Source organism: Eublepharis macularius, chromosome 1 (assembly GCF_028583425.1).
Source record: "Eublepharis macularius isolate TG4126 chromosome 1, MPM_Emac_v1.0, whole genome shotgun sequence".
Classification (NCBI taxonomy): Eukaryota; Metazoa; Chordata; class Lepidosauria; order Squamata; family Eublepharidae; genus Eublepharis; species Eublepharis macularius.
In genome coordinates, this window is record NC_072790.1 from 24,908,651 (window position 1) to 24,931,239 (window position 22,589).

Consider the following 22,589-nt stretch of genomic DNA (forward strand, 5'->3'; position numbering starts at 1 on the left):
TAGGGTACAGGTAGAAATATGGTAGCTTTAGCTCTTGCAATCTATGGCATTTGGAATAGACTTTTGGAAAAAAGATGGGGACAGTATGAAGTATCACCTTATCGTTGTGAAAGAGACAATGGCCAATTCCACACGACTTACCTGAACCCGGGACGTTGCACTACGTTGCGGATCATGCTGGGGAAAATGTGAAATATCGCGTTTTCTCGCACGAGTTTTCCCCAGCATGATCCGCAACGTAGCGCAACATCCCAGGTTCAAGTAAGTCATGTGGAATCGGCCAATGTTCAGGGCTGACTGATGGTGTGCTTAGTTCTGCGATTCTTGTGGCAGACACGACCACAATACAGAAGATGGTCTTCATTCTCAGCCTTCTCAGAGAAACGTCTCTGACCAGTTCAAATGGATGTTTGGTCAGGGCTGCGTAAAATGTCCAGTGCTTTCCTCATGCCCCACGGAGTGAGGGCTTTCCAAGAGGACTGGAAAATTCTGGCCATGAACTGTTTTCTGGATGCTAGGAGAGTGTCAGCCACCTCTCCGGAATATCCCTAACTTAGGAAGATTTTCCTTTCTATTTCCACATGGATAAATAGAGTGAGTCTAAATGAGAGTCCCCTGACACTCATCAGTTTGCCAGTGGGAACTTATTTTGGACTAATAGAAAGAGGAATCAGGAGTGAGCCATATATTTTCCTACAGTCTTGGATCAATGGAGAAGAGGTTAGGAGCGTGATGTACACACGGATTTATGCATCTGGACATCTTACTACAAGTTCTTCTGCAAGGTGCTTCTGGATCCAAAGCAGGAAAGAATAATCTGACGCTTTGTAATGATTCCACAAGGAATCAAGATCATAGGGGGAGAAAGGAGAACTTCAGCTTGGGGGATTTGGTAAAGGAAGCGCATCCAGTCTTGGGCCCCTTTGGGCCTCCCAATGGTTTTTAATAAAAAGCGCTTCTGCTCTTTCATCTGTAGTATTACCTCCACACACACACACCCAGGTGGATGTGGCTCTTGTTTTTCCCCCTTTTGTGCACATCACACAGCTCCAGTGATGATGACTCCAGTTGCACTACGGACCAAAGCAGATCTCCCTCCGTCTGCATCCCTGGTATCTAGAGAGGATGAAATGGGGGCAGTCCCTTCCGTTTCTTTTAAGATATTTGCCTTCTGTTCAACGGGACAACAGTTCAGAAAGGCATGTTCAACTTTTGAAAAATTCTCACTAACTACAATCAGTAGGTAATCCCGCTAATTCTTGGCAATGTTACTCTTTGGACTTGGTATATAATTAACTAGACTAACCTTCCAGATAATATTGTGCTGAGCCATCAGTCAGGTGTCAAGAGAGTTTAGATTTATTCTGGTCATTTCTTGAATTAGACTCCACCCACCCAGTCATATAGCTGGAGTACACACCTCAAAAATGGGAATAGTTCTCATAAATTGGATGGATTAAATAATTAGTGAGAATTTATATGAGGCTGCATCTATCTGAAGAATTTTTGCTGCTCTTTTCAGTTGGCAGACACTGCCCTTGATCAAATTACGTTGCAAATTTTGCTGCAACCACTGCAGGCAACTTTTCATTAATAGGAAATGGAGTGGATGGATCCTCTTTCTGTGTTGTTCCTATTTTCCCTGGCAATTGCGTTCCTTTGGAAAATGAACAATTTCTGGAACAGCAGCAGCCAAAATCTTCCACCAGGACCAAAGCCATTGCCAATAATAGGAAACCTCCACCTAATGGACCTGAAGAGGCCTTACAGAACCCTGTTAAAGGTGAGCTTCTTGCTCTTTTTGTGTTGTGCTGGTCTTGTAGGGCAGAGAGACCATCAGCTTATCCATCAAGAAGGAAAGCATGAATGTGCAAACAAATATACGTTGCATAATTTGTCTATTCATTAATAAAATGTACTTGATGTATTGTCCTGACCTCAATGTCCCAGGCTAGACTGATCTTGTCAGATTTTGGCTGCTAAGCAGGGTTGGCTCTGGTTAGCACTTGGATGGGAGGCCACCAGGGAAATCTAGGATCGCTATGCAGAGGTAGGCAATGGTTTCCATTCATCTCTTGACGTGAAAAACCTGCCAGAACTGAACTCAGTTAATTAAATCATTGCTGTGCCTGCAAACAACAAAATTATAGACTTCTACCAACCAACAAAACTAAACATGCTTCAAAAATCTTTTCCCTCCCCAATATATTGTGAATTTTTTTGTGTGGTGTGTGAACTACAAATTACAGTAAACAAGTGTTTTAAATGTTTTTCTTCGAAACCTGCAATCTTGTATAACCACTATATTACTCCATGTATTTGCTATTTAATGTTTATTGTTATTGTCTCCGTTCTATAATTAATAAAAGTTGTTGAAATATTTTTTTTAAAAAAAAAATCTTTTCCCTCCCAGAGCCCAGAAGATAAAAATCTGAGATATTCCTGGAGAATATGTAATCTAGTTGAAAAGGGTTTCACTCTTAATGGCTATTCTCATGGAACATATTCAAGAGCAAATCAGGGGAGGCATTAATACAAATGAAAATGTAGACAGCTGGAGTAAAAGTTGTCTGAGGTAGATCATGTACAAGTGAATCAGCCAAGATCTTGAATATTTAATACTTTATTACTATAACATGAAGAATTAGGGTGCAATCCAAAGCAGGTTGACTCAGAATCTTGCTCAGATCTACTTAGTGGAGCTTACTGCAAGGACAGCAGCCTTAGAATGGCATTGGTTATGACCAGGGCTTTTTTTCAGCAGGAACGCAGTGGAACAGAGTTCCGGCACCTCTTGAAAATGGTCACATGGCTGGTGGCCCCGCCCCCTGATCTCCAGACAGAGGGGAGTTTAGATTGCCCTCCGTGCCGCTCAGCGGCGCGGAGGGCAATCTAAGCTCCCCTCTGTCTGGAGATCAGGGGGGCGGGGCCACCAGCCATGTGACCATTTTCTACGAGGGCAACCCACTGAGTTCCACCACCCTTTTCACAGAAAAAAAGCCCTGGTTATGACTGAAACTAGATCTGCATTGACACCATCCCAGGATTGCCTTGAGGTGAGAATGTGGATCTAGATGACCCATAGGAGCAAGTATATTATCACAGCCTCTCCAGTTTGGAGCAAAACGACCTATTAAAGCTTTCTTCATTCACCATGGAACTACCACTAGAACAAGGACTAGTGTGCATGGACTTTGGAAGCTCTTCATTATGAATGTTTGAGCACCTTAAAGGTGGACTTGTGCAATATAAGTGGAATGGAGCAATATACTATTTATTATCTGCATATATCAGTTGTGAAATGTCATAGGAGCACTTGCACTTTATCTACTGGATTATTTGCTGCCCATTTCAGGAAGTAACCTGATCTTGTTTTTGCACTTACCACTTTATTATGAACCATTAGCTAGCACAGGCCACTTTAAGGAGGGAGTTCCTGGTTGTGATGTAAGCTGCATATTGTTTGTCTACACAGAAACTTGTTTGAACTGATTCTTGATAACTTTAGAGTAAATTGTAATTTGAGACTGTATGACACTCCTTGGATGACTCTTGAGTATTTACTTGTAATTGAGTTTGTTTCTTGTGCCTAGTGTGATATCATGTGTTGTTTCTTTGCTTTACCACCCCAGGAATGCCTTGAGGTGTAATTTGAGATGCAGGGAAGGCAGTTTTGTTTATTTTGCCAACAAATTTCTACAAGTCAAATAAAAAGGAAGAAGGAATAGGTTGGCTTCCCAGTTGACCACCAGTGGCAGGCGATCTCCCAGGGGTTTGACCGGTTGCTCCCTGGAGGTCGCTTACCACTGGCAGGTGACTCAAGACAGCATGCACCAGGGATGGTCCCGGTGGGACCCGATGATGGCACTTTCTGAAGTAATGTCATTGCGCCAGAAACGGGCATTCTCCTGTACTCCTGTGTCCCCAAATGGGCTGAATATGCTCTGTGCAAAGCATAGGACCACACCTGTAACCAGCACGATGACATCACTTCCTGGAAGTGACATCATCACATATCTCCAGGAGAGCATGAAAAGGCTACAACAGGTTAAGTCCCGGGTCCCCCACCTCCCACTGGGAGGATATAGGGACCTGGAAAACCTAGAAAGAGGAGATTTTAACAAGATAAGTAAAAACCCAATATATTACATTGAGCTCAGGGGTATATATGAAATTATTGGTAGTGTCTCAAGAGATAGAAATGTCGAGAGTAAAACACTGGCAGAAGCTGTTAATTGTACAAAGCAGAAGTTCATTGAATTGGATAATAAACCTGGTAAATTCCTACAAAAACTGCAAGAAATTATAAGAAGAAATTGATTCTATAATATACTGGAAAACCAGCACATAGTCCTGAGAAAATTATGAGACAACTCATATACTATTTTGAAAAAAAAAGAGAATACTGCCGAAGAACTGATAAGGAAATTCTGAGGAGAACTTGGTATTTCACAACTATCATGATATATTAAGAGTTAAATAGACCTCTTGGCATGGGGGAAGTGCAGAGAGTGATTGTGTGCAAATGCTGATTTAAGCAAATCCGTCTAACCTGAACGGATTTCCAGTGCAGGAGCACAAGAAATTCAAAGGGGAAAGACTGCAGGCTAAAGGGGAAAGGCTGGGCTAAATACATAGAAGAAGGGAAGGTAGATTATAGAGAAAGGCCAGTGCAAAACAAGACACAAAAAAAAGAGATCTAATCAGAAAAAGAATGCAGTTCATTTAAAACAGACATGAGACATTTTCAGCCAACAACAACAGAGCAGAACGACCAGAAAAATCGAATGTAGGAACAAATTATACTGTCCCTGTATAATTATAAGGTCCCTGTAAAGTTCATAGCAGGTTCACAAACACGCGGCCGGGCACAGATACACACTTCTGAGTACATAACCCAGCTTGGTTGATGTACATTTCTATGCAACTGAGGAAGTAAACTCTGACTCACAAAAGCTCATGTTGAAATAAATTTTGGCTTGAAGATGCTAGTGAACTCCTGTGTAACTTTGCTACAAGAGACTAACACGGCTTTCCCCCTTGGAATTATTATTAAAAGAAGATTTTTAGGGGTCTGTACCTGGGAGGATCTTGAAAAGACAGTTAAAAACAATCAAGTGTCATAAAGGTGCTACTGGACTCCGGTGTAACTTTGCTACAACAACTAACATGGCTCCCCCCTTGGAATTATTATTAAAAGAAGATTTTTAGGGGTCTGTACTAGAGATGGGCACAATTCGCATTACGATCCCAAAAAAACCACGATAATGGCTATTGCGTGATCATGACTCAGCAGATTGTGATCGGCCACGGGCAACGATCCAGCGATCGGGAGGGGGCTGGATCGGGGCTGGATCATGCTCTGATCGGGAAGCCAGACACTCAGGCACCAGTAATCTATTCCCAGGGCAACGGAGCCAAGAGAATGCCTGAGCTGTGTTTCCCCTCCTGTCGCCCTGGAAACCCGAATAGAAGCCCAGCTTTCCTTGATCAGCAAGGCATCCTTCCAAGCACGGAGCAGCAAAGCAGTCACCAGTTGGGAGAAGACAGCCAGGGAAGGGAGGGGGAAGGGGATGTTCTGTAGCCATGGGCACGCCAATCTCATCCCTGCAAACCCTGATAAGCAGCTCTGACAGCCAAACACAGATGGCCAAACACAAACACAGATGCTGCCGGCATCACCCACCATTCTTTTCTTGCTAGCGCGCTCCTTTTTGGCCTGGCGGGCGGGCACATGGGGGGTGCCACCGGCGAGTGGCCAGACCCCCTGCCCCTCGAGGGGAGGTGGCTTGTCGCTGTCTCCCCGTGCCCACCGGGCCCGGTGGCCGCCACCAACACCCACCTTCCCACATAGCTGGGAATAGCAGCGCGCCCCGCTTTGGCCTCCACGATCCACGATCCGCAGATTGGGAACGGGAGATGATCGGTGTGGATCATTTAGTCGGGATAGTCACTGGTGCCGATCCACGATCAGCTGGATCAGCAATTTTTTTTGGATCGTGCCCATCTCTAGTCTGTACCTGGGAGGATCTTGAAAAGACAATTAAAAATAATCAAGTTTTATCTGGATGTATTATGCTTCTGTCATTCTGTGAACTATGTAAACCTGATTGGTTCAGGAGGAGAGCATTTTTTAAAGGTAATAGGGCTATATTATAACAGAATAGTTCAAGAGGGTGCTTTAATAAAGGGAATGTCTTTATAAAACCAGCTGGATCGAGACAATTCCACATGTTCTTTTCAATTGTCCTTTTAATGCCGATATTCATTTTAAATATTTAAGATATATTTTAGCTAATATGACGGATTCTTCTGATTCCCACAAGATTCACTGTCTTTTAAATGATTTCTCCTCCAATATAACTGAGAAGGTAGCAAACTTTTTACAACTTGCTATAAAACTGCACCAGGAGAAGTTTCAGAAATAACTGTTGATATCACTCAACATTTTTATATTATATTTTGTTCTTTTTACTCTGTACCATCCTGTTTTCTTTGTTACATGTAAATAAAGGCTGATCAAATAGAATTAATAAAGGGAATGTGACCGTGAACTCTACTACTGCATAGAGGATGTATTGTCTGGTTGCTGTATGTATTTATCTTGCTCTCACTACTTTGTTTTTATACTTAAGTAATATTTTCTATATTGTTTAGCATATCCTTTGGGTGAAGGTTTAGGTTGGGTGCTAGGAACTGTTTCTCATTTTCCTTTGATTATGTTTCAGCTTTCTAAACAGTATGGCCCGGTTTTCAGCCTACAAACGGGATTCCAGAAAATGGTAGTTCTGGCGGGCTACGAGACTGTAAAGGAGGCTTTGGTGAACCAGGCAGATGCATTTGCAGAGAGGCCCATGGTCCCAATATTGGAAGACTATCAAAAAGGCTACGGTGAGGACATTGCTTCTGAAATGTAGCTAGCATTGCCAGGTCTCCTCATCCTCCAGGTGGGAGGCAGGAGACATGGCACTCATCGTTTTTGTGCGGTTTGCACGGGCACAAAGCATACACATGCTCCTGGGCTGCATGATGATGTCACTTCCAAGAAATGACATCATCGTGCAGTGGGAGTGCTCTCGTGCTCTGCAGCAGTTTGATTTTGTCCCGTTTAGGGATGAATCATTTCTGTCTAAATTGGCCTGCTGTGAAAAGCAGGAGCTCTCCTGAACCCTCCTAGCAGGACTCCCACACTCCGCAGTGGGCTGAATCAGACCCATTTGGGGCCCAAATCAGCCCATTGTGGGGTGCAGAAGCATATTGCACTGCCTAGGAGTGTGCCTTGGGAGATCGTTCCCTGCTTTTTCCCCTGCTGACACTATAAGTGGTGTGGGGGGGGGGGGAGTGAGTCCTCCACCCCCAGCGGGGGGACTGGCAACCCTAAATGTAGCCAATCTGGCTTGCGTAGAACTAAACTGGCTTAAACTGTCTTGATACAAGCATATATCAAAGAACTGAGATGATGAGAGTAGCACAGCAGGAAAGGGTTCAAAAACAGGCACCCAAAAACTTGGCAGATGATTTATCTGTTCATCATATGAGGACTTCCTACATGTGGCTCCTTGACTTGCTCTATATGATGAAAGAGTCTTGGTTTTAAAAATATCTTGAGTGTTGCACTCATAGTTCAGTGGCAGTAGCACAATCTCCAGTCCCTAAATGATGAAGCGGGAGGCTGGTTGCAGGGACAGAGAAAAGGGGCAGCTCTGCTGATGTTCACATCAGGAATGGAGAGACCATTAGGGTGCAGAAGTGCTCCAGCCCTAGCCTTGCATGAGGGTGGATTGCACAGCCAGAGAGAACAATTCTAAACAACTGAAACAGCAGTGCAGAGTAGCTGGGTTGGAGCTCAGTGAGAAGAAAACGTATCTGCCCCCCGTCTCAGTAGCATAATCAAGAGGAGGGCCATGGGGTCTCTTGTACTGCAAGGTTGCCAACTCCAAGTTAGGAAATTCCTGAATATTTGCAGGTGGAGCCTGGGGCGGTTGGGGTTTGTGGAGGGGAGGGGAGAGACCTTAGCAGGATACCATGCCATAGATTCCACCCTGCAAAGCAGCCATTTTTTGCAGGGGAACTGATCTCTGTTGGCTGGAGATCAGTTGTGATTCTGGGAGACCTTGGCCACCCTAGTGGGGTGTCCATGCTTGGTTATGTGGACGGTAGCTGGCTCAGTTCTCAGGGACAAAGAGTGGGACCTGTTAAATGTCTTATATATTTACTGTATTCCTGTACAACTAAGAACATCTTCCCTACCACCCCCCCCAATTCCCAGTATTAGTCCCCACTGGTGGGTGAATGTTCAGCTTCTCTGACCAGGTTGATGGGTCTTAAATAGTCCAAGAGCTAAAGAATGAGGAGCCAAGTGCTGTGTTTATTGTTGTTGTTGTTGTTGTTGTTGTTGTTATTCGATTTTTATACCGCCCTTCAGGACAACTTAACACCCACTCAGAGCGGTTTACAAAGTGTTATTATTACCCCACCACAATCACCCTGTGAGGTGGGTGGGGCTGAGAGAGCTCCAGAGAACTGTGACTCGCCCAAGGTCACCCAGCTGGCTTCATGAAGGAGTGCAGAATCAAACCCGGCTCTCCAGGTTAGAGTCCCGTGCTCTTAACCACTACACCAAACTGACTCTCAGTTGGACAATGCTGACTGGGGCAAAGTACAGCCTCAAGTTCTGGTGTCACCACAGGCAGAAATAGGTTTACTTTTGATGGTCTTCCCCAGATCATCCATAAATTTCTTCTGAGAAAATAAATGGTTTCCCTGAAGAGTACTACACTTGTAACCGTATCACCACCACTCCATGACAGTCAGGTTGCATAACATGTTTGGACCGCTTTTCATATAACATGCAGTCCATGATAATAGAGGGTATTCTTTTATATAATTACAATTGTTGTGCATGCTAATATCCCTCTTCAGGAGTCGTTTTTGCCCATGGTGAGAACTGGAAAGTGATGCGGCGGTTTGCGCTAACCACGTTGCGTGACTATGGAATGGGCAGGAGGACCATAGAGGACCGAATTGTCGAAGAGTGCCATTCCCTAATACGGAAGTTTGAATCTTTTGGAGGTGAATAGGCATTTTTATCTTTGCATTTGGGAGGTATCAAAAAGACCTGATACATACTTCGACGTAGCCCAGTCCACTGTAGTGGCAGTTTTTAACCCAGGAACCTGAAAATGGTGATCTGTGAAAGACCTTTGATTTGAGAACAGGAACAAGCTCAGAATAAACAGAAATTCACAAAGAGACAGAGCTACACAGAATAATATACAGAATAATATACACATACACCAAAATTTCACAGTTGTGGACTTACAACTCTATCAGCCTAGGAAGCCAACAAGTTGTCAGTGCCATACAATTTTTCAGCATACATTAAATACCTTTACAGACAAAAGAACTCATATGTAATGGCAGTGATAAATCATATTGCTTTTCTTTATCTGTTGAGCTCAGATAAGAACTACAAGTTCACTTGTTTATCTAACTGCACTGTCTTATCTCTTGTCTAGGTCAGAACATGAGATTTGCAATCTCTAGTGCTACATGATGTGACAAGCATTTTGCAGGACAAAGAACATGTTGCCAAGAAAGAAATCCATTATAATAAACTGGCCACTTCACCACAAGCCCCTAAGCATATACTAACCAAGCATATGCAAGCTAATGTACGAGGCACAAGTGATAACGATCCTTATTCCATAATGCAATGTTATCATTTTAATATCTTACATACAGGAAAACCGTTCGATAATACTACAGTCTTAAATGCTGCTGTTGCCAATATTATCGTGTCCATATTGCTTGGCAAGCGATATGAATATGAAGACCCCTCATTTGTGAAACTACTGAACTTGTTCAATGAAAACACCCGGCTTGCTGGAAGTCCCTCGGTCACGGTAAATTATTTTCAATTTGGTTTTAAAATGGTTGAAATTCCAATAAAAAGAATATAGGCAGGGTTGTGTGTATTTAAGGATTCACCACACAACACTTCATGGCTGATGCAGAACTTGATCTGAGAAGTTGCAACTGATTTGAAACATTTAGGAAAATTTATGGAGCAACGCTTGGAAACCTATACCACTTTTAGAGTTGCCAGGTCTGTTTCTTTGATGGGAACCCCCCTACAGGGAGCTGTTGTTGCCTGCTGTCGCTCTAAGAGCCAAGCTACAAGTGACTTTTTTCACAAGGAGAACACTAGATGGTTTTCACAAGTTTTCCTGGGAACTGAAGTCCCAGAGTTCCTTCCCCTCTCTGTTAGAATCGCTGCCTAAAGAGCCAGAGAAAGCCGGCAGCAGCAGCAGCTTTTGCAAATTGTTCCTCCAGTCACAAGCCTGCTGCTCTGGAGAAAGCTGCCGTGTCGGTGAAGCTCCCAAGGAGCAGGACGCCCAGGGAGAAAGTTGCAGCTGCCCACCCCCAAACGATTGTTGGGAGCCCTCTTGTCCAGCAGGCTTGTGACTGGAGGAATGATTTGCAAAAGCTGCTGCTGCCGCCGGCTTTCCCTGGCTCTTCAGGTAGCAATTCTAGCAGAGAGGGGGAGGACACTTGGACTTCAGTTCCCAGGAAAACTTGTGAAAACAATCAAGTGTTCTCCATGTGAAAAAAGTCACTTGTAGCTTGGCTCTGAGAGACAGCAGGAGGAAGAAAAATTAAAATATGGAGTCACACATTCTGTGACATTACTTCCAGGGGAAAACTGGAAGTGATGTTATATCATTCAGGAATTGCTAGAAAGATGATGTTTTTACCGTAGAGTTTTCAGCAGTTCCTAGGTCGATGTGACATCTTTTCCTGTTTTTCCTGGATGTGATATGTTGGTCATGTAATGCCAGCATCCCCCGCGTATCCCAACCTCACAGGCTCCTGGTGGTTCCCAGGCACAGTTTGGCAATCCACTTTGAAACAAAAGTAGATGGATACATGTGTTCTTTCTCATATCTAAAACTCCATGCAGTGTGAAGACAGCAATCAAGAAGGAGGGTTCTAGGCCGGCTTTCTTCATGACAGCCTCATAATCTTTGTACCATCGTTCAGCTCCCCTTCAGTTCAGAATGGCTTTCGCAGAACCGCTTTGTAAGCAGAGAGGTCTAAGATTCTTGCCCTTTGTATTCTGGGGAAAAAAGACTGAAAATGCTGAAGGTTTATAAGCTAGCTTTTAGTAGAATTTCAGCTGGCCAAAAGGTAGGCCTTCAGGTGCTGCTTATTCCATCCCTGCCCCTAGTTGTTTCTTTTTTAGACTGGCAATCTGCACTGTGAAGTAAACAAGTAAAAAATAAAACAAACACTGATAAATCGATGTTCCTCTCTGGGACGCCATGTTCTGCTGGATCATCTTGTCCTATCAGCACCACTCAGGTGAGAGGTAGAGAAATGGATTCTTTTTGCCCTGGGCTCAGCTTTTCAATTTTCCACTGTCAGCCTTCTCTTAGGCCATGTGCCTTACGCGTTGGAGCTCTCCTCAGGCCAGAAGCCTTGGACTTTAAGGGCTGCTCTTACTGCCAAACAACTTACCTGTATCAGTGGAAAGCTATAATTCTACCATGTACTGAAACATTATGAAAATTGATCTACAGCTTATTTTATTAGTTGAATAAGATTCACCTCCCCTACTCTTTTTTCTGATTTCTTCATTGATTGACTTTCTTTATGAGAACTGGTGTACTGCAGTGGTTAAGTATTTGGGCTGTGATGCAGCACTTTGCTTGTTTGAATCTCACTCCTGCCATGAGCACAGCAGATGGCCTTTGGTCAGCCACTCTGTAGGAGTGCTGCTGCTCTCTGCAGTGGCCCAATTTGGGCTGATTCAGCCTCATTTTGGGCTCAATTCAGGCCCGATCTGGGCAGATGCAGCACACAGGAGTGTGCCGCAGTGCCCGGGGTGCACTCAGGAGGCACGTTCCCCACCTTTTCTTCCCGCTGTCCAGGTAAGCAGGGTGGTGGGATCAGGGAATCCCCTGCCCCCATCAGGGGACTGGCAACCCTACCTGGCACTCACCTTTTTAGAAGTCTTCATGCATGAGCTTTGCACACAAGCACTTCCAGGGCTGCACAATGACATCACTTCCAAGAGTGACATCATCACGCGGACCACGTGCTGCGCCTGGGAGTGCTCCTGCGGTCAGTAGCAGAAAGCAGGAGTGCTGCAAGGACAGTGTGACAGGCCCTGAAGTGCTCCTGCGTACCGCAGCAGGCTAATTTGGGCTTGTTTGGGGCCGAATTGGGCATGTTTGGGGCCAAAATCAGCCAACTGTGGCATACAGGACAGCATGTCAGGCCCTGGCGAGCTGCTGCCCTTCACAGAGGGCCAGTTTAGGCCTCAAATGAGCCCAGTTTGACCTGTTTAGGACCCAAAATTGGCCCACTGCAGCATGTGGGATTACACACTAGAAGGTGGGTCCCCTTGCCTTTTCCCCCACCAGCCAGGTAAACAAGGGCAGGACCCCAAATTTGGGCCCCAAACATGCCTAATTTGATCTGTTTGGGGCCCAAATTGACCCACTGTGGCATGTGGGAGCGCACCAGACTGCCCAGGAGCATCCCCTGGGAGCCACGTTCCTCCGCCTTTTCCCTGACAGGCTAGATAAGTGAGGGCAGGGGCTGGAGGGTGGGGCAGGGAACTGGGAAACCTAATAGTAAGTGTTGTGTGTTATGTATATAAACATCATAATATTTAAATTAGATGTCTTCTTTTCGTTCCTGTTCAAATTCTTCAGAAATCTCCGTTAAATGGTTCGGTTGGGTACCTTCCCTTCATTTCTCAAAAAATAGAATGCTACCTTGATTATAATGGCAGCTGATAGCCATTGCTGGCTGAGAGACCAGATCACAAGTATGAAGGTCTTATTATTTTTTTCTAGAATGAACACCAAGGAAGTCCTGCTTGGTACAATGCAACACCTCTGCTGGATAGATCACCCAGCATTTACCAGGCAGAGCTCCAAGCTTAATATGGGACTTTTGCTGTGTCACTGTTGTTTTCAATGTGAGCAAAAATGCTTTGAGATTTCTGCCTCGGCAGCAGGGTTTGGGGCTTTCTTAATCTTTTCCTTTCTTATCTGTTACTCTTTTAGCTGTACAACATGTTCCCTGCTCTGGGCTTTCTTTTTGGCAGTCGCAGGATTGTTCTTAACAACAAGATGGAACTGGACAACTTCATACAGGACACCTTCATTGAACACCTCAAGGAATTGGACGTGAACGATCAGAGGAGCTTTATTGATGCTTTTCTAACCCGACAGCAAGAGGTAACAGTCTTTGAAACATGCCAGTAATCACAGGTGAACTTTTTTCTTCCACAGTTTAGAAGTCTGCTTGCATGTGAACACTCAGCTGGCAAGGAATGCCAGCTGGCCACTGGCAAGGAATCTAATCGACTAGCTAAGATTTCCTAATCTCCAATCATTGTTAATGTATTACAGATACTATCTATGTAGACACAGAGATTATCTGCAAGTCAGGAAGAAATTTTGCAAATTCACGATGACAAGAAAATCTGCAAGTTGAATATACAGCACAAACGTAGTTCCACTTTGTCCAGTTCCCTAGTTGCCTTTTCCCTTATATCTCTGCAACAGAAAGGCTACAGACTTACTTTAAAAAAAAAAAGAAAGCTGAGATTGTGGATGAGTGGATGAGTTAAGAGATTTTGGCCCTGACCTGGATTGCCCATGCTAGCCTGACCTCGTCAGATCTCAGAAGCTATGTAGGGTTGGCACCCGTTAGTACTTGGATAGGAGACCACCAAGGAAGACCAGGGTCACTAAAGCAGAGGTAGGCAATATAAGTTAGCTACAACTTGACGGCACTTTACACACATAAGAGATCATGGCAACAGCTTATGATACCTGAAGGGCCCACACCTCCGTCACCATCCTAGCATCACAGAACGGAACGCTGCTTCCGGTGCTACTGTAGAGAGAGTGGTGGGGTATGAGAGGCTCAAAAGCTGTGAATGTCCTCCCCTTCCATTTTCTTTCTATGAGTGACATAAATCTCTCTCTCTCTCTTTTAGCAACTATTTGGTCTGGCCCAGGAATTGCTTCCTGGGCACTAATTTGGGAACTATGAGTATTAATATCTGAGCGTCTGTTTGGGTGTCCAGATTGGATAAGATTTTCTGCTTATGTGAGATTGCTCCATATTTCTACCATTGGAGTTGTTCATTGTGACTTTTCTTTCAGTTTTGGAGGCAAATATGCTCAATACTTTTTAAAATAATAAATGTATGTGAAGAAAGGAGGGTATATTACTGTTGGTGCAAACCTGATGCCATGAGGGGCTGAAGTATGACCCCAGGGTTGCTTCACATTGTGCAACCCTTATGACAGCCGATCTCAAAAAGGCACCTGTCGTAGATTACAGTTTCCTCTCAGTATTCTTTGAACTCCGTCCCACTTATTCGTAGGACTTTTCACTTTCTGTTATTGTTAGAATGGTCACTTTGCCTTCTGCTCTGTGAAAAACCTACACATTGAACTAGGAAGATGCGCAGAGGATGGAATGTATGCGTTGCTCATTCATTTAATTCACATTTCTCATACAAATAGAACAAGAGCACCTTCTTTGCTCATGTTCCTTTATTTCTTCTCATAGTTTGATGGATAATGAAGATATTGTCTATAGCTTTTCTCCTCTAGTGTAAAGGGAAAGCTTCACTGTTGTGAAATCCTCAGGTCCTTCTTGGTGTTCATTTTCTTATGCACATGTGTATTCTGTGTTTAATCCTTTCTTTCTTTTTGTCCCCTAGGAGAAGAACAAGATTAATGGATTTTTCCATAATGGAAACCTAAAGGCTATCGTGAACGACTTATTCGGTGCAGGCACGGAGACCACTTCGATTACTTTGTGTTGGGGTTTGTTGCTGATGATGAAGTACCCTGAAATCCAGAGTGAGTGCTTTCTATTCGTTGGTTTCCATTATTCCACTATTCTAGGACAGCTTGATTCCAGTTATGCATAGCAATAAGAACAGAAAGAAAACTTAGGTTGCTTCCATTGTTATCTGAATGAGGGAGAGCAGGAAGTACCAGTGAGCTATAGTTCCTGTTTTTTCCCAGCTGGTATAAAGTTATCTACAGATTGCATCTGCTGTGACCTTCCCCAATCCCCCAGACATGTTTAGAGGGTACCCCTTTGGGCATACAGAGTTCCACCCTGAACTTAGCAGTGAATGGGAGAGTTCCACTCAACACTTTATTCTTAAGAAACCACGGGGTTGTTGGAAGTGACTGCATGGTATCAATATACTAGCCCAGAATTTTACGGTACCATGATGGCAGCATAGTGATTATAAGAGAGATCCCAGTTCGAATCCCCATTCTACCATGGACTCTTGCTGGGTGACCTTGGGCCAGTCACACATTCTTAGCCTAACCTACCTCACAAAAGTTGTTGCGAGGATAAGACGGAAGACAAGAGAACAAAGTAAGCTGTTCTGGGTCCCCCTGGGGAGAAAGGAGGGTATAAATGAATAATAAAAGTAAATAAATATCAAAATAAATAAATAAAATGTGGGGGCAGTGTGATAATATTTAAATTAGCGGTAGTCTGGTGGCACCTTAAAGCACAAAAAAAGGGAGCCAGTTTGGTGTAACAGTTAAGAACATGGGACTCTTATCTGGAGAACTGAGTTTGATTCCCCACTTCTCCACCTGTAGCCAGCTGGGTGGCCTTGGGTCAGTCACAGCTTCTAGGAGCTCTCTCAGCCTCACCCACCTCACAGGGTGCTTGTTGTTGTGGGGATAATGAGTGAGTGTTAAGTCATCCTGGAGGGCGGTATATAAATCAAATGTTGTTATTAACAATTTTTTATTCTAGCATAAAGTTTTGTGAATAGACAGATAAATGTTCATAAATTAAAAATGTAAGCAACACAGTCAAAGAGCTATGAAATACAAGAAACACAGAGTGCAAACTAACCACAAAAAATGTAAATGTGGTTAAGAAAAGTACCTAGACTATTCACAATAGCAGTAATTGGGATTAACACAGAGCCAAGCTACCAGTGACAAATGACACTTGAACGGCAAGTGAACAGAATCATGAGTATTCCTCCCTGTTCACTTGCGCTCCACTTGTGCTCCACTTGATATGTGATATAAGGGGACAAAATATCACATATATATATGTGATATAAGGGGACAAAATATTATTGAAGAGGAAATAGAAGAAGGTTTGTCTGAGTTTAGGGAGGGAACTCTTGCTGTGCGATTATTTCTCTATATTTATAAAATAGATTTTGACATAGTTACGTTTCTACCCACTGTCAATATAAATTCTAGTCATAACAATAATTCCTATTAATAATTAATTATCAATATTTTGGCAGTAGTAATATTTATTATTAATATTGTAATCAATTGGATTGCTCATTAATGTATTAGTAAACGTGATTACTTCTGTGTTTGTCCTTATTTTAAAAAAAATTAAGGGGGTGGGTTTGTACAGTAGAGGAGGGTTGTTGGCTTTATTTGGTGTGGTTTACGGGATTGGTAAGCTAAGTGGAAAGTAACGTTATAAATCATATATTATTATTATTATTTCTAATTTTTGATTGATTCAATTATAAATTATACTTTTCAAATTAAAAAAAAAAAGTAGAGCGCAAGTGGAGCGCAAGTGAACAGGGAGGAATACACATGAGTCTGTTCACTTGCCGTTCAAGTGTCATTCATCTCTTGTAGCTTGGCCCATAGTCTCTATAGTTTTGCTAAACTGACTGACCCCAAGTAATGACTGGGGAATCCCAAGGCTTTATGAAAGCCTCGTGAGATGATACCAGACTTCTTGCAGGTTCATGCTAGTCTCCCAAAACGAGAGGAAGAACATGCAGAGGCTCAGCTGAAGAGAGGTACAATGCTACTTGGCAGGGCTTTTTTCTGGGAAAAGAGGTGGTGGAACTCAGTGGGTTGTCCTCGGAGAAAATGGTCCCCTCTATCTGGAGATCAGGGGGCGGGGCCACCAGCCATGTGACCATTTTCAAGAGGTTCTGGAACTCCGTTCCACCGCGTTCCAGCTGAAAAAAGCCCTGCTACTTGGGAAGACGAGTTCTAAAAAGACAGACTGGAAGACTTTGTCAATTTCCCTCTTTACAAGGCCAGCAAAGAAGATAACTGCTCAGGGGGTTTGTTTATCTCTTCCCAAGGTCCCAGAAGGGGAGGTGAAACTGACAGAACCTTCCGGGAGGCAGATAGGAAATGAACAAACCCCCCTGAGCAGCAGTCTTCTTTGCCTGCTCTGTAGAGAGAGAATTGACAAAGCCTTTTGCTCTGTCTTTTAAACTCCTAGTTTCCCAGCTAGCATTGTGCCTCACTTTGCATGAGCCTCCGCGTGTACTTCTTCTCATTTAGAGAGACTTGCTTGATGAAAAATGGGGATATTTAGATCAGTCATAACATGTGCTTTCAAGTTTTGTCTAAACACTAGTTTGTTGTTTGCGAAGCCAAACAACACTTTTCAATTGGCAATTAATCCCATATCAGACTTCTAGGGCAAAATCCCTCTGCTTCCCTAAAGCCTTCTGCTCAGTGTTCTCCTTTCCCAAATTAAAAACTGTCAAGTGGGTTTCACGCTGTTTCTCTTGCTTTCCCAAACTCTGTTTTTGCATCGCATTTCATGGCTGAAGACGGAGGCCCTCTCTAGCGCTGAATTCCTAAGTACTATCTGGTAACCGTTTTTCGAGACCAGCATGCCAGATTCATCCATAGTAATTAAGATGGTCCCAGGATATTTAGGGAATAATTTGATATCTGAAACAGAAATTTTCCTTAGTGGAGAAAAAAATTGTTCTGTTTTCTCAGAGAAAGTGCAAGAAGAGATAACAAAGGTCATTGGGTCCGCTGAACCACGGATTGAACACCGAGCCAAACTGCCATACACCGATGCAGTGGTTCATGAAGTTCAGAGGTTTGCTAATATTCTCCCTACAAGCGTGCCCCATGCCACCACAGTGGATGTCACTCTTGGGGGCTACTTCATTCCAAAGGTGAACATTCTGACATTTACACACATTGCTCAGTTGAATATTGTTGAATATATCTGTGCATTAGTTGCAAACAACACTTAATTCCACAGAATATCAGATCCAGTTAAGGAAATGATTCTACATCTCATTGATTTCTCTTATTGGACGTGTCTACTTTACTTGGACTGTGCCAAAAACTTCAAACTTTTGAAAACACTGGCCATCCAAGTTAGTTTTTTCTCTTGCTTTCCTTGCAGTTGCTTTCCCACATGATTCAGTTTGCAGGATGGCATTTTCTTAGTCTGAGGGATAGCTGTGTGCTTGATATACTGTCTTCATTTTAATAACTCATCGCTTTGACTTTGCAGGGAACTCATATTATTACATTACTGTACTCCGTGCTTTATGATGAATCTCAGTGGGAAAAACCTTATAAATTCTACCCTGAGCACTTCCTGGATTCCGAAGGAAATTTTGTAAAGAGAGATGCCTTCATGCCTTTCTCTGCAGGTAACTCCTTTTATAATTATCATTTGTTTGTTATTGTAATCTATTTTCGTATTTACCTTTAGATTTTTCTTGTTTATACATCCTAGTTTACCATCATAGCATAATTCATACTGGAAACACTTCATGCTTTCATTATTATTAATATTCTTCCAAATATTATTGATCATACTAGCAACAAAGCCCATTGTGGGGAAAAATATAATGGGCTCTAGAAATGAGAGGGTGGGCAGGCGGACATTCCCTCCTTCTCCGTCACTGATCTTGGCTGGATGAAGGTGGGGGGGCGGGAATGGCCACCTCCTCTGTGCCTGATCCCAGCCAGGTGAAAGGGGGCAGGTATTGCCTACTGCTCCGCACCTGATTCCAGCCAGGTGAAGGGGCAGGCATTGCTGCCTGCTCCATACCTGATCTCAGCTGGGTGCAGAGAGGGCATTGCCACCTGCTCCACTCTTGATCTCAGCTGGGTGAAGAGGGAGTGGGCATTATTTCCTGCTCTGCACCTGATTCCAGCCGGGTGAAGTGGTGGAGGGCATTACTGCCTGCTCTGCTCCTGATTCCAGCAGGTTGAATGGGGGCGGGCATTGCCTCCTGTTCTGCACTTGATCCTGGCAGAGTGAAGTTGGGGGGCAGGCTGTGCTGCCTGCTCCACTCCTAATCCCAGCTGGGTGAAGGAAGAGGGCATTGCCACCTGCTCCATTCCTGATCCCAGACTGGTGAAGGGGGTGGGTGGGCATTGTCTCCTGCTCTGTGTCTGATTCTGACCAGGTGAATAGGGGCAGGCTTTACCACTTGCATTGTACCTGATCCCAGCTGGATGAAGGGAGGAATGGGCATTGACTCCTGCTCCACTCTTCATCCCAGCTGGGTGAAGGAGGAGCAAATATTTCCACCTGTTCCACTCCTGATCCCTGCTAGTTGAATGGGGGGCAGGCATTGCCACCTGCCATATACTTCTGATACTAGCTGGGTGAAGGTAGGGGGCAGGCATTGCCAGCTGCTCCACTCCTGATCCTAGCTGAGTAATGGTGAGGGGAAGGCATTGCCAACTACTCCACTCCTAATCCCAGCTGGGTGAAGTAGGGGGTGGACATTGCCACATGCTCAACTCCTAATCCCACCTGGGAGAAGGTGGGGTGTGGGCATTGCCACCTGCTTTGCTGCTGATCTCAGCCGGATAAAAGGGGGAGCAGTCATTGCCATCTGCTTTCTTCCTGATCTGATCTGGGTGAAGAGGGGATGGGCATTGCCACCTGCTCTGCTCCTGATCCCACTGAGTAAAAGGTGGGCGGATATTGCCACCTTATTTGCATCTGATCTCAGCTGGGTGAGATATAATAGGACTAGCTTGATACCCATGCTTCGCTACGGTATTTAACTACTTTAAATCCAGTTACTGCCTTTCTTCAACTGTCTGCAGTTTCCTTGACCTGATTTTTACCTCAGAATACAAGAGTTCCACAGCTGACAAATCAGAGAGAGGGAGATGCAAGCAGGCAGGAGCCTGCCAGCCACACAGGAAAGCTAAGACCCATAGGGAGATTGGCAACCCTAGTGAACTTTTAGGGGAAGACTGGGAGGTGCATTTTACCTCAGGACACATTGAATGACTCCCAATAGCAACTGCATACTGTTTAGAATGTGGAGGTAAGGAGCAATCAGGCCTCATATGCAAATGTCCTTGAAAGGCTGGCCCAATCAGGGAAGAGTGGCCAAGCTGGCAGTGGATGGGGAAGTGGTATCCCTTTGGGAAAACATATTTGACCCTTTTTTTACCCCCTTAGGGGGTTATTTCTTAAAACCCCTTCTTAGAGGGTGTTTACATCATGAAAGGAATGTTCTCCCCAAATTTCTTGTTTCTACGTCCAGGGGTTTGGGCTGGGCATTGATGAGTCAATCAGGACACTTGCTTTTATATATATAATTGGATTTTAGTCTTTTTTTTTAACTCGTGGAGGATTATGGCAAATTATGTTGGGTGTCATTTCATGGGACAGCAGTCTGAAAAAGTTTAGAAATTAAATAAACCAAGCATCCCTCCTGCATCTGCATTATCACAGGTCGGCGAATGTGTGCTGGTGAGACCCTTGCCAAAATGGAGCTCTTCCTTTTCTTTGCAAGTCTTCTGCAGAGATTTACTTTCCAGCCAGCTTCTGGGACATCTCAAGAAGATCTGGACCTGACCCCTGATATTGGGTTTACTACACCTCCGATGCCCTATCATATCTGTGCTTTGCCACGTTCATAAGACTGATGCTGCTATGTTACTTAGGTGCCACAACTGATCCTTGTGTTACGTAGCACATCACCAGCCTTTCCTACCTGCCGTTTTAGAGCAGTAGACCCATGACAAAATTGTTCCATGCTTTGTCACAAATCCGCAACCTCTGACCCCAGCCACTGAGAATCAAGCCTATGCCTCTCTTCACAGCCTCAGTCCCCTCAACTGCCCAGGCCCAGTCTGGCTTCTGTTTCTTCGTTTCACTAAGCTGTGACTGAATAGAGGAGGGAACTGACTTCTGACTTCTGGAAGCCTGCCTGGCACAGAAAGTGGGCATGCTTTTTGTTTTATGTGCTACTATGCATGAACAACAGGATCTGAGTCCAGCGGCACCTTAGAGGCCAACATGATTTTCAGAGAATAAGCTTTTGAGAGTCAGAGCTCCCTTCCCTCTATCTGAGGAAAGAAAAATCTCTGAGGTGCTGCTGGAATCAAATCCTGTTGTCCTACTGTACACCAAAATGGCTACCCACCTAAAACTATACAAGAAAGCTTAGGTTTTTGTTGTTGTTGTTTATTTGTTTATTGTTACCATCCTCCAAAACACAAAAAGAACCTGGCATAATTTCAGATTCTTTTGTTACATATGAGGAAAAATCAAATCTCAGTCTCTACAACTGGACAATAAGTTCTTGCCCTGCGTTGGTAAGAATCTAAAAAGGGACAGTGGATGTCCTTTTGTAAGGTTTTTCATTTCCACATAGGTGAAGAACATCTTTGATCTTCCATTTATATACTGTGAGTTGTTGACAGGTTTTCAACAATATCAACACATCGGGATAGGAAGAATCACTGAATTTGACTTGGTAAGGCTGTGTAATTTAAACTGCTATCTCAAATAATTAAACTCTCTTCGTCAGACAGCAGCTTCAGCATATCTGAACTTCTGAAACGGTACTAGGTCTGTTATCAAGACTCCCTTCAGAGCACCATTTCATATCTAAGATGGGCCTTTTTATTCCCCTATCCTGAATATTTCTAAATCTTATCAAATATAACAATGCAGGAGTGTTAGGTTCACGTCTGCTAATTGTTTTTAGTTGGCTTGAAAGCAATCAAGCCTGTACTGGATATTAGCCGAAGCAGACAGTAAAGTGCCCCTAAATGTTAAAGTTCACTCCTGTTCCATTATTAGGAAAGAAACCCTTGCCCAACAAATACTTTTTATTAGAACCAACTGAAAGTCTCAAAGATGTGACCAAGCTTCTAAGCTGGGATGGGTTTTAGTTAGATCAGGCTTTGTTTGGTTCAAAAAGATCTCCGGTTAAACCACAGGATGCAGAGAGACCAACACCCAGTTGGCTTGCCCATAGAAAATACGGGCACCAGAGAAGTTATTTTGACATTACTGGTTTTGACAGTCCTTAGCTTTTTTTTAAAAAAAGTATAGCTATTATGATGCTTAGAGCATCTACAATTTTTTTATGTTTGGGGATAATATGATAAAAATGGAAATGTGACTATAAAGTAACCAGATATGCAAATCAAGGGCCATATAACTAGTTAAATAAGGAACTTTGTATGAATTATTTTAATGAATCTGCCTATAAAATTTATGGTGCTAAAAAGGGAAACGTTTGAAGGTAAGGGTGTTGAAAGCCGACTTTGAGGCAGACATTGTTAGCTGAACATTGGAGATCCCTATGGGGCAAAATATTGGCTGGAGCAGAAAGACTGAATACAAATGTAAACACACAACTAAATATGACAAAGTGTAGCTCTGTTTCAGAAAATACCTGAAGGTACATGTTTCTAGCAAAGGGATTAAAGAGCCACATAGGGCTGTATTTGAAACACCTGGAATAAATATACATTTGGTGATCAATATGT

The 22,589-nt window shown here is 43.6% G+C and overlaps 1 protein-coding gene across 4 annotated transcripts; it reads left to right on the top strand.

The window, feature by feature from the left end:
- The first annotated feature begins 1,384 nt into the window (after positions 1-1,384).
- Positions 1,385-22,415, top strand: LOC129344469 (cytochrome P450 2K4-like). 4 transcript variants are annotated; one of them, XM_055001121.1, is made up of 10 exons: positions 1,385-1,783; positions 6,729-6,891; positions 8,923-9,072; positions 9,745-9,905; positions 13,080-13,253; positions 14,756-14,897; positions 17,808-17,992; positions 18,340-18,481; positions 19,925-20,125; positions 20,539-20,626. In XM_055001121.1, exons 1-9 carry the CDS (start codon positions 1,601-1,603, stop codon positions 20,086-20,088), a joined length of 1,464 nt encoding a protein of 487 aa, XP_054857096.1. In that variant the 5' UTR covers positions 1,385-1,600; the 3' UTR covers positions 20,089-20,125; positions 20,539-20,626. The 4 variants fall into 4 exon arrangements, with proteins under 4 accessions (XP_054857096.1, XP_054857092.1, XP_054857114.1 ...); XM_055001117.1 differs by lacking the exon at positions 19,925-20,125 and having other exon boundaries at positions 20,539-22,415; XM_055001139.1 differs by lacking the exons at positions 1,385-1,783; positions 19,925-20,125 and adding an exon at positions 2,036-2,050 and having other exon boundaries at positions 20,539-22,415.
- The last annotated feature ends 174 nt before the right edge of the window (positions 22,416-22,589 follow it).

Coding starts and splice junctions, on each gene's coding strand:
- LOC129344469 (XM_055001117.1), top strand. CDS start 1,601: ATGGAGTGGATGGATCCTCTTTCTGTGTTGTTCCTATTTTCCCTGGCA. Junction 9,906..13,079: donor CTGGAAGTCCCTCGGTCACG/GTAAATTATTTT, acceptor TTACTCTTTTAG/CTGTACAACATGTTCCCTGC. Junction 14,898..17,807: donor GAAGTACCCTGAAATCCAGA/GTGAGTGCTTTC, acceptor CTGTTTTCTCAG/AGAAAGTGCAAGAAGAGATA.